The sequence below is a fragment of the Pygoscelis adeliae genome, unplaced genomic scaffold (genome assembly GCF_000699105.1).
Source record: "Pygoscelis adeliae isolate BGI_AS28 unplaced genomic scaffold, ASM69910v1 Scaffold508, whole genome shotgun sequence".
NCBI classification, from domain to species: domain Eukaryota; kingdom Metazoa; phylum Chordata; class Aves; order Sphenisciformes; family Spheniscidae; genus Pygoscelis; species Pygoscelis adeliae.
In genome coordinates this window covers 146,582-158,241 of record NW_008825292.1, presented here as the reverse complement: position 1 = coordinate 158,241, position 11,660 = coordinate 146,582, and the positions used below count along the sequence as shown (strand labels likewise).

At 51.8% G+C, this 11,660-nt stretch overlaps 1 protein-coding gene across 1 annotated transcript in view; it reads left to right on the top strand.

Annotated features, from left to right (window-relative positions):
- Positions 1-11,660, top strand: part of PRKCB (protein kinase C, beta) — an 83,999-nt gene that overhangs the window by 34,435 nt on the left and 37,904 nt on the right. Inside the window, 3 exon segments of the mRNA XM_009329958.1 lie at positions 4-69; positions 2,366-2,462; positions 8,389-8,535. Coding sequence (XP_009328233.1) covers positions 4-69; positions 2,366-2,462; positions 8,389-8,535 — 310 coding nt within the window.

The following is an 11,660-nucleotide window of genomic DNA, read 5'->3' as shown; positions in this document are numbered from 1 at the left end:
CAGGAATGATTTCATGGGCTCCTTGTCCTTCGGGATTTCTGAGCTGCAGAAGTCGGGAGTCGATGGATGGTAAGAGTTGCAATTGTTTTAAAAATACTACTGGCAAAAAGCAGTCCTGATGTTTTTGTACGCGATGGAAGATGTGGCAGCCCGTCGTACTTCACCAGCATCCTTCTGTTCAAGGACCACCAGTCGTTTTGGCTCCCGTGTAAGGTGCCACTCCACCTCTGACTGGTGAGAATCGCTGGTGCTGTGGTGGGCCGTGGGGTGTCCCAGGGGACGGCCAGAGGCGCCAGGACAGCATCTGAGTGCCCCGCATGGGCTGGCTTTGTGTCACCTCCTCTGTCTCCTCCTGCTCTCCTGCGGGGTCGCTCGGGGGGCTTTTCCCTCCCAGGGGCACGCACAGACAGGGGCGGCTCTGCCTGGTGTTCATGGCCAGGAGGGCTGGTGCTCCCCGCGGGCTCTTGCTACATAGGCTTCACGGCATCACCTGCCAAGTGTTTGCTGAGCAAGCATTTTCCAGCATTTTCTGGTTGGATTCCCTTAGTTTCTGTACTGGGGAGGCAACGTGGCTTCGTCAGGCGCGCAGGAGAGCAAGCCTGTGAGCGGGTGAAGGACTGGGGGGACACGCTTGGAATTGTGATTTGTGGCAGGGGCAGCCGTTTTGTACCACGCAGACTAGCAGAACCAGTGCTGAGGGGCACTGTTCAATAAAAGGAGGAGTGCTACCAAAGTGTGTAATTACTGTTGCTCGTTACCATATGAGAAATGAACACAGTGGGTCTGTAACACCCCCACTGAATGGGTCTCTTCATTTCCATTTTATCTCCCCCAGCAGGACACATGCCGCCTTATTTCCCTTTTTTTTCCCCAGCCACCAATGCCTGAGAGCCGTGTTACCTTTCCATGTCAAGTGTAATAATTGAAAATAGATATTATATGTCTTTTGGAAACCAAAACCTGCCTGCTATTAACTTGCATTCCACGAGTTGAGCAAACACCCCGGACTCGTCTTCTCCACCGTGGAAGCTGTATGTGTCTCACTTAAAGCAGAGAATGGAGAGGAGGAGGAATTAGCAGACGGGCTAGCCTGCCTGCACCGCGCCGGGTCGTGCATCTCTTGCACGCAGAGGTGGGCTTGGAGGGCTGGCACCATGCGGGGCACCCACCGCCTCCCCTGGCTCAGCCAGGGCAGGGGGGGCAGAGCTGGGGATGCTCCTGCTGTCTCGTCCTGCCCGGTGGGAGCCCGCAGTAAGGCAGGTCTTCCCTCAGGGAACACCGACCCATCGTGGGGCTGCAGGCAGGGTCTGGCCATGTTGCCCCGCGGCAGGGCTCAGCCTGTGAGCCTCGCTTGTCACACACCAGACCCTGATTGAGACACGGCTTCTCTTCTGGAAAACAGAAGAAAACTGTCACTTCCCCCCAAATTTCCAGTCACCTGTAAGGATGCGTGTGTGTTGGCTGGGGTTGGTGCGCTGCTGGCTTCTGACGCAGCCCAAAGTCTGATTGTTTTCCCAGTCTTTTAAAAAATCACGTAAGTGGAGATCTAAGTAATTTTCCTTGACACAGTATTTGGCTAGAATAAACTCTAGAAGGAGCTCTGGTGTATGTTTCATATCTAAACAACTGCAGTTAATGGAGGAAACAAGCTCAAAGGAAGAGTCTGTCCCTATATTATGCAAATAGCACTTTGGTGGTTCAGTGCAGCCTCTGTAGGTAACCCCCAGCCGATAACCGTCCTCCGGCTGCCGGGAGGGGTTTGCTGATGGAGCCAAGGCTTTGCCTGCGGCTGTGTGAAACGCCTCAGATCTGAATGACGTTTCCGTGATTTCTGATAATTGCCGCTTAAACTTTTTTCCTTTTTTTGGTGAGCAACTCGGCTTTGTGCTCAGGGTTGTCAGTGCCAGCGCGGCACTGGCGGGTTCTATGTGCTGTCCCCGTGGAGCCCGGCTTGCCTTGGCACCTGGGGCAGCTGATGGGGAAGGAGCTTGCCCAGGCGTGTGCCCGTGGCTGTCACGAGAAAGACGTGCTTTGTCTGTGGGTTTTTGGGTCAGACTTGTGTTTTGGAAGAAGCATCAGTGCTTTGTGGTGTCCACCGCAGCAGGTAGTGGATGTGCTTCCCGGGCTGTGGTAGCTGCGGGGAGGGACCCCAGAAACAACCCTCCGCTCGGGTGCGTGTCTGGGAGCTTGCTGAGTGGGACAGTTTGGGGGTGTGAGGTTTGGGGGGGTCTTCTAACCTTGGGGAAGGGTCACCCGGGTGCTGGTACAGCAGAGGCAGAGCTGTGCTCGGAGCGGGAGGTGCGGTCCTGCCTGCCTGCGGTCCTGTCTGCCATCCTGACCTGATGTTCTCGCTGTGTCCCTCCAGGTTTAAGCTTCTGAGCCAGGAGGAGGGGGAATATTTCAACGTCCCGGTGCCTCCTGAGGGAGAAGAAGGAAATGAGGAACTGAGGCAGAAATTTGAGGTGAATTGATTTTTCTTGGGAACTCAGGGGTTTTCCTTGCTGCCTGCCTGCCTGCCATGCCCTCGGCAAGGGGCTTTCCCTGCCAGCTCTTTCCCCGGCAGCACAGGGAGCGCGGAGCAGGGTACGGCCCATCGCTCCTCCCTTGCCCTGCTTTGCACCCGTTCTTGGGGACCCATGCCCTTGGCTGGTCCTTCCCAAGGCTCTCCGTGGCACGCCTGGCGCTGGGGCACAAGCTTCAAATGGTGTTTCCAGAAGGTAAGTTGTTCAGTTACATTTAACAAAAAAAAGTCACTGAAGATTTGAAGCTTTCCAGCAATGGTTTGGCTATGTTAAACAGTAAAAAAGGACCTTGCTGGATCCATTTGGGAATGGCAAGTTTGTGATGCATCCGCAAGCGGTTGCTGCCTCGCTGGTGCAGCGCTGGGTCATGCCACCACGCCAGGCTGGTGCTTCCAGGGCAGGGGAGACCGGAGGGACGGCGGGTGCTTCGAGCAGGGATCTGGTCACTCCTCGGATCGCTGCAGCTGCGCGGCTCCTCCAGCATGAGGCACACGGGGGCCCAGGAGCAACTGCGCAGCGGTCCGAGGAATGATGGGGAGCTGGGACAGATGAACCAAATGGGGTCATTTTGTAGAGGTTTGCAACAAAGCAAGTTAAGGTGAACGGATTCCGATACACCAGGAGCTGGAAGTGTGGGGTTCATTCGCGTGCAATTTTCTGACGGGATTGGCAGGATGGTTTTTAATCGTAGCACACTGAATGAGCCATCCATCTCGCCCTTCTGGAATACTCTCTTCTAATTTGAAAATACAGTGATCTCCCTGCACATGTGTGTGTCTGACTTCATCTGCGATAGAAGCAGGCAGTGGATTAGCTGGGAAAGGGAACAGTCGTTTCTGGTGGATGAGGAGATGAGAGACAGGAAAATGATTCTTTGGCACTTAGGTCGAAAATACAAGAGATAATATTGCACAATGCGCAGTTTTGTGTGATGTTTGTGTGGTGCCTTGTGCTCCACTAAGAGTGTGCTTGATCCCCTGTCTCTGCTTCCTGCGGGTAGGAAGGAGTCTGAAGTCCCATCATTTTTAAGAAGTTATTTCTTCTTACTGCAAAGAAAGCAGCATTGCAAACATCCCCCTTTCATTTGTGTTGTTTCAGACCGTGTCTGTCTTTCTGTTAGGGTTACAGAATTCACAATTTGTGTTTGCCAAAATGAGTACAGCGTAGCTAAATAAGGAGATACTTCATTTAATGTATTTCCAACGCTGTATTCCAATTAAAGAAGGACGAAGATCCTGGGTGTCCCAGGATGACCTGATGTAACTGTGCTGATGTCTGCACGTGTTGTCGGTACAGCAGTTCTACCCTCGTTCTGAGGTGCCGTATAATAGGATTTGTTCGTCCGTTTTTTCTGTCATGCTGCTGATTATGAATTAATATAATTAAGATAAATTAAGATATTAGTATAATTGGATTTGGAGCTAATCTCAGAAAGAAACCCTTTCTTAGCCGTTAAATGTCGTGGCAGCCTCTGTACCCTGCCTTGTGCACTGAGACCGGGCTGGGGTTTTAAGAGGGTGATGGTTGGGTGAGCTGGCACGTGGTATCAGTGATCCCTGACGGCGCTTTGCACCAAGGTGTTACCGACAGAAACGCTGCTGGAGGTGTAAGCCTGGAACACTAGGAACACGTACGAGCCGGTGATTTAGTTTTCAATAACCTAAGTAATGCATGCCTCCCGCGGTGTGTAGCACTGCTCTCTCAGCCCGGATAGTGGGTTAACCTGAGGAACCAAGAGTGGAGTCTATGCTAATTGAACTACGGGCTAATTGATGTGGCCAGGTGACAGTGAAGGTCAGACGGGTGACAGTGAAGGTCAGACGGGTGACAGTGAAGGTCAGACGGGTGACAGCGCCTTGTCCGAAGCGAGGCCGTAACTTTGAGGTGAAAGCCAGCAGCACCAGCCAGAGTGCTCAAAGGGAGCGGCGGGGTGCGAGGGCTTGGTGCTGCTGCCAGCTTGGGCCCGGGCAGATGGAAGTGCAGAACAGTCACGCGGGGAAAGCGCTGGTGGTGCCTGTGGAAAGCAAAGGACATAAAAGCAAAGGGCTTTTCTGAGTGAATGCAGATATGGGACTTCAGGGAGCCGGAAAGGCTCTGCAGAGCGTTATCACCCCTGGGGTTCCCCGAGGAGCTGGCCCAGCTAAGCTGCTGTCAGCATCAGAGAGCATCAGGGCTTTGCACTGGCAGCGCCAAGGACCTGCACGGAGGTGAACTGAAGCTGGTGAGATTTCCATGCCAGTCTCTGAAAGGTTTCAGTGATGCTTGGGTCCAACTCACCAAGAGGCTTCAAGGAGAAATGTCTATTTGCTACTCAATAAGCCATGGAAGATCTTGCTGGAATGATTGATCCAGACATTCCTGAATTAATAGGTCTTTGCTGCTTTCCAGTACAACTAACGTCTTCCCAGAACCCTGAGAATGAATGTGGTACATCTGGAGACTTACATGAGCCATACACAAAATAAAATAGTTGCCCTTATGTTTGTCAGTGTGAACTCCATTAATTGTAGCATGGGACTGGAGAGTTGGTTCATTTTTCTCCTTTTTTTTTAATTCACATTTATCTCATTTATGTATAACTTTCCTGAATATCCAAGAAAATAAGACAGTTCTAATACAACAGTTGGCATACAACCAATGGTTGTCAGCTCTATAAAGAACTAACTACCTGCTTTTACTGCATTTCTTGACATTCCAGTGGTGTTAAAACTGTATGTATGTTGGAAGTCAGATGATGAGTTGTCTACAGATCAGAAAATACATTGTCCAGAGGTGTCATTCCACTCTGCCAGTCTACATCTGTACCCTCACCTTGCTGCGTCTTCCTCTGTTGCGTCCTCCTTTGTGAGCAAGTCAGTGTTACAAGGAAAGAAATCCCTGGCCAGCTGAGCGATGGCTCGTGCTGGCGTCCCGAGGGGCGAGGAGCGCCCTGGAGCCTGGTTGTGATGCAGCAGCCAAGGGTGCTGCCACGGCATTTCAGACGATAAGGACTAAAAAGAATCCTTCAATCGATCTGCATTAGTGCTGCTTGATCCTGCCTGCTCCTGCCAGCGCGAATCAATAGGACAAAGTTGAGACGCGTATGACAGGTTTATATTTTGAGTGGACCTACCATTGCAAAAGCACCCAGCTGAAAGGACTTGAGGTGTCAGCCTGGACGACGCAGAAGACGCACGGATGCTCGCAGGGCTGCCAGCTGGAAAAATGCCCCTTTCTGGCAGCCTGCGGTGCCGTTCCTGGCCAAGGTGCTGCTGCTGCGCTTCCTGCAGCCTTCTGTCTGCAGCGGGCACCTCCCGGGCTTGACAAGGAAGCGTCCTGAGACAAAAGCACAGCGTGAAGCCTTGCACTACATCGCCTGCCAATTCTGCTTGGTCTTTATCAGCCGCTTGCTGGGACAGCTTGATAGATGTGAATGTCAGCTGCTATTGCATAAATTCAGATGTAGTAAATTAAGTATGACAAATGGAGTTGGATAACGAAGGTCAAGTGCTTTTTAAAAAAAATTTTGTAAACAATGTTTAGCACGCTTCAGTTGTAAACCTTAAAGAGGTCTCGAGATTGCATGAGCATCAGGAGTGTATTAAAAACAGGTTAAAGGACTTTTGTACTCAGAGATAGACATTAGAGACACTCGATAGCAGAAGTAAAACACTTCACTCAGGGATGATGTTCTTTACATCTCCCCAACTCTCATGTTGGGCTCTTTTCTGGAAAGACCTTTCCCCCTCCTGGCCAAGCTACACGCTGAGCCTGTTTTATCAGGGAAGTCACGTTGTGTTCATATCCTCATCTTGTCTCCTGTGCACATACCGTGATGCTGCGAATTCTGGTCAAGTGCAAGACTGACTGTGGCTGAAGCAGGCCCTCGTTAAACGCAGACTTGGGAGCAGCTGTGGGCAGCAGGAGGGACCTGAAGTCACTCTCATGCTTGGGTGCCCGGTGCTCGCCCGGGTGTCTGCCGGTGCTGCTGGTAACGCTGTGCCTGAAGCTGGCCAGTTTGCTGGGCTGAAGCAAATGAAAATCCTCTTCCTTCCCCCCCTCTTCGTGTTGCTCCTTTCTGCTCTGCTCAGGACTGAAAGCCTCCCCCTGCTTTGGTCAGTGCTTCACGGAGTCCCGTGGCCAACCCCGGTGCTGCTGGGCTGCAGACGTGCGGGGGAATACGGGCTCGTCTGAAACAGCGGTGTGCTTTTGGGTGTCATTTAATGGAAACATAATATTGCCCTTGAATTTTACTACAGCTTGTTTTCACAGAGGTTAATTTAGTGTCAAATCTGATCTGACAAGATTGTTTTTCAGCTGTGATAGAGCATTTAGGAAGCTTTCACAGACTATGACTATTTTGCCTGCTGATAAGTACACCTTTCTTTTGGAGTTAGCTTTGAAATACAATAGGGTGAGGATTGCTGAAGGCAAAGTTACACAACACAGGGCTGGCTTCGTGGAGGCGCAGAGGCCGCTCTTGTTCCCTTTGCCCACGTTTGGATCCCTCTTCGGCCAAGTTCAATGAGCAGCTTTTGGTCGGTGCCAGAGCTGCTGTTTGTCACCTGAGCTGATTCGAAGTAAAATGCTCTGGCTGGGTATCCCCTTCTTTTGGGGACGTTGTGAAAGCCTAAAGATTACAATGAGGGAAAATCCGGGCGGTTCGGGAGAGGTGACTTTGTTTCCTTTGCAACGTATGCACTTTTTCCCACTGGAAAGCAGGCGTGCCGCGTGTGCGGCTCCGCTCGCGGCAGTAGCAGGTACGGGGCTGTTGAATGATTTCAGCCTCCTCCCCGGGGCAGAGCTGCGTTAGCAGTTACGATATTGGCAAATTCTGGAGACCATTCCTTTAGTTTTCAGTGCAGGAGTTTTTCAGATGTTTGTAGGTGCTGCAGGTGACCTTGAATGGAGAATTTTACAGCACGGAGAACCTTGCAAGAACCAATTAGCAGCAGCAACGGCTTGGAGATTACTTGTGAGGCTCCTATCTGGAGGAGCTGCGAGTAGCAGCCAAATTGAACTGCTGGGATCGGGTTAATGGAATTTCATGCTAGACTGAGCTCAGTGCAAGCCTTATACTGTCGCATATTTCTAAAAATTAAAACTGAATAAATTGTGAGATAGCTTTTACAAACTGTGGTTCAGCAAATTAGATAGCCCCTGGACCAATGACGAGGTGCCAAGCAACTGATGAGTTTTTGTGTTTTAAAATGTGGGGGTTTTGTGAGGCTCCTTAATAAGCAATTGTGATTGCAGCAGCTCGCACGATTGCTTGGGGATGCAGGAGGAGTGCTTTCTATTCTGGTTTGTTCACAATGGATCTGTAGCTTCCTGCGTTCAGCCTGAACTGGCGCGGGAGTGCAGTTCTCTACAATATCAGATAGTAACGGAGGTGGAGCTGGATAAAAAGCCCTGTGTTTTACCTTAATGTATTTATATTCACCTGTCCTTTTCTGGTGAGGTGAGCGACAGAAGTCAGCTTTGAGAATAAATAGCTTATTTAAGCCTCTGTTCTGTACTTTGGATGACCTACAACATGTTACGGGGTAGCTCCCCGGCGCGCAGGCTGCCGTGTCCCGCTGGCTGCGGGGCGAGGGGTCGCGGGGCAGTGGGCAGACGCGGTTCCTGGTTGCTCTCACAGGGATTAACTGGGCACCAGCTGAACAGTGCAGTGTGTTGGGGCTGACAATGTCCCCAGCGCCCTTCTTGGTGCTGTCCCCGTCACGCTTACAGAAGGGGTTCCCGTAGCTCAGGGTAGCGTTTGACCTGGAAAAGAGTTGATTAACGTGGGATTTCAGGAGCACTCACTGGTTTTATAATGACCTTTGTCCACACTGTTTTCAGTAGTTTTTTCTCTTTTCTCCCCATTCCATCTCCATCTTTGCAGAGAGCCAAGATTGGAACGGGGTCCAAGGCTGCGGATGAGAAGACAACAAATGCCATTTCTAAATTTGACAACAACGGGAGCAGAGATCGGATGAAACTTTCGGATTTCAATTTCCTGATGGTGCTGGGAAAAGGAAGCTTTGGGAAGGTGTGGTACCACATACGCCTTTGCGCTTTCTGTATTTAACGCACGTTTGTAGTATTTCTGAGCTGTGGCCGTGTGGCTACTCCAGCGTGATGTGTCCTTGCTCTGCCTGGGAGCACTGGTGTCACGGTGATGGGAGCCCAGTTTGTTGGCTCCCTTCTGGGCTGTGAGACTCCTGTGTCACAGTGATGTAGATCTGAGATGTCTGATCAGGCCATCACAAAAATCAGATGCTTTCTTTTGGGAAGCAGGGTGTGTACTGTGTCTTTAAAACTCTTCTTTATTTGACCATTTTTTTCTCTAATAATTACCAATATATGTGAACATTTTAATTAACTTTCCAGACCGGTTATGAGCAGTAACAGAATTTCAGTCGTCAAGTAATTATGTGACTTGGAGCCTTCGTTTTTCTTGGGGTCTTGCCAACTTTGTCATGATTTCCATTAGAAATTCCAGTCCTCAGGTGGCTTCTCGAGCTTCACAGCCCGGAGCGCGCAGGAAGGTGGGCTGCTGTTGCTGTGCACCAGCGCGGTGTTTGCCGGTGTGATGGATGGCCTGCTGCTGCTCCGATTAGTGAATTGCCTTAATTGCAGGGAATATTGCTCTGCCTTTGGGCACATCTCTTGGGCGGGCAGCGGAGGCAAGGAGAGAATGCCAGGGGAGTGATGCTCACCCGTCGCCTGCTGAGCACAAGGGGTGAACCCACCTTTCACAGCTGGCACCCGTTCCCTCCCCCAGCCTTTTGCCGCTGGCGTTTGAGCTCTGGGAGGTCCCAGCCTCTCTAGATGGGTGTTTGCTCCCTTTCTGGAGGTGGAGAGCTTAGAGATCCACTGAAACGTCTGTGGCAGGAGGAGAACGGGGAGTTCCTGATGGTCCCCAGCATCCAGAGCATCAGCCTGCGGTTCCCCCTGCCAGCGATGCCGCCGAGGAGGAGGAGGCTGCCGTTACTCTGTGTTTTACACCTTTGTTGCGGGTTGGCACCGTAGGGGAGCAGGAAAGCCCTGTGCGTTGTGCCCGTGCTGCTGTCACTCAGTAATGTATGCATATCTCTGTTTCCGCGTCGCTTTTGCCCCCTTTTCTCTCCCTCCCAACACCTAATCCCTTTTAAAGTCTGTGCTTGGCATCTGGAAACTCTGTAGTTGTGGGTTTTCCCCCCCCTCTTCTTTCTTTTAATTTGAGAAACATTAGCAAACTCTTCAGTCGGCATCATGGCTTATATAAGGGAATGTGTGACAGAAACTGTTCCCTGGAACAGAATGTTATAAATATGCTAATTAGTGCTTATTAAAACAGCACGTTGGTTTCTACGGTTAGATGCAGCCTCACCCTCACGTGTGCCTGCGCCTCGCTGGGGAGCACTCCCCCGTGGCCTCCCTCCTGCCTACCCGGCATCCCGCTGCCCGTCCCCCCAGCACGGGGACACCGAGGTGGCACGGCGCAGGGTGCCCGGCGGCAGGGCCTTGCTGCAGAGGACGCTTTGCTACCTGCTTGGTTTGCGCTTGCACGGAGGTGCCAGATGTTTCGGAAGGAGCCGGGCAGAGGTGTGCAGATCCACGCCGTGCCGGCGCTCGGCTGGCAGGGAGAGGAGCCCGCCTCCCCGGTCTTGGCTCCCGGCAGGTTCCCAGCCCTTGGTGTGCCGGAGCAGCCGGTCGTGTCCGTGGCAGCAGCGTCCTTCTCCAGGGCTGGCACCGCCTGCTCCTGTGCTTGGCTGTGTGCTGCCAGCCTCCCTCCTCCCGGTCCCTGCTGCTGCAGTTCAAGCAGGCTGTGAGAGCTCTTTGGGTATAATCGCGCTGTTTTAGTGAGTCTTTGTCTCAGGCATAAGCTTATTAACCCTTTGGCATCAGTAGCTCAGATTTACTGCTTAGTGTTTTTCTCTCTCCACCACTACGGCTGTCCAGGGTCAGGAGTACCTACATGTTGGCCTCGGTGGAGTTTAATAAACTTGCTTTCTCTACTTTCAGCATCAGAATATCTCCATTTACTATGCTGGAGCATTCCCAAACAAATTATATTACAGGAATAAATCAAGTTAAATATCAGCTTTTCTGCACAAAAAAAAAAAAAAAAAAAAAAGCAGTCTACTTTCCAGAGAGTGAGCTGGCAGATGGAGGTCCCCGTGGAGCCAGGCATCAAGGTTTAGAGGATGGAAAATAGCTCTGGTTGGAAAATAGCTCAGGGACAGCGGCTCGGGCGTGTGTGGTCCTGGGTCTGCGTGTGGCCCTCAGTGCTCCTTGGTGTTCTCGGGTCTTCTTGGTGGTCTCGGGTCTTCTTGGTGGTCTCGGTTCTTCTTGGGCTGCCCCCCGCTGCTGCTGGCCCTGGCCATGGGGTCCGTCGGAGCCCCCGGGAGCTGTAGCTGGTGGCAGTCCTCGCTGGGCTGGCAAGGGGAAGGGAGATGTTCCTGACTGAAGAAGGCAGCACTTGGCACAGCCCACCCTGGGTTTGCTTTGCGGTAATATAAATAGAGGAAAGTTAAATTTGTGGCTTGCTCATATTTTTGCAGCTAATCAATCTGTCGTGCTATCAAGCTGTCAGTCTATTCTTGGGGTTTTATGGTGTTTTTCTGAGCGGGGCTGATTCTTTTGCCTCTGTAGTTATGGATTAGAGTGCAACGGGAGACAATTTTCATGTCCTGTGATAATCTTCAAGCTGTAAAATGCTTTCCTCTCCTTCCTTGGTATGAAACGTGGCAGAAGGGCTGGTGGTTGGTGCACTCAGGCAGGGACTCGGTTTCTGACTTGCGGAGTTGTGCTCTGGCCCCTGGGCACGTGGTGAGGTTTGGGTGCACGCTCCCTCCTTTACCAACGTGCATCTTGTGCACAGCTCTGTTCAGGGCGTTATCAGACTGCGCTGGGTGCATTCGGTTGTTTGAATCTTTTTGTATTTACGGTGCAACGGGTCCCAATCTTTTTCTTTACTCGCTGTGTCATTATCAGCCGTTGCTGAAGCCCGCTGCTCATCAGTGGCTGTCCCTCTCCTGAGATCTTAGCTGTACCCGAGCTGCAGTCACCATAGGAACTGCGATGCCAGCGTGCTGGAGCCAGCTTTGAGCCAGCCCTTGGCGCGCCGAGCTCGGAGCAGGCTCCCCTGCGCAGCTGGACGGGCTGCGGCTCTGCGCTGCAAGCGGTCGC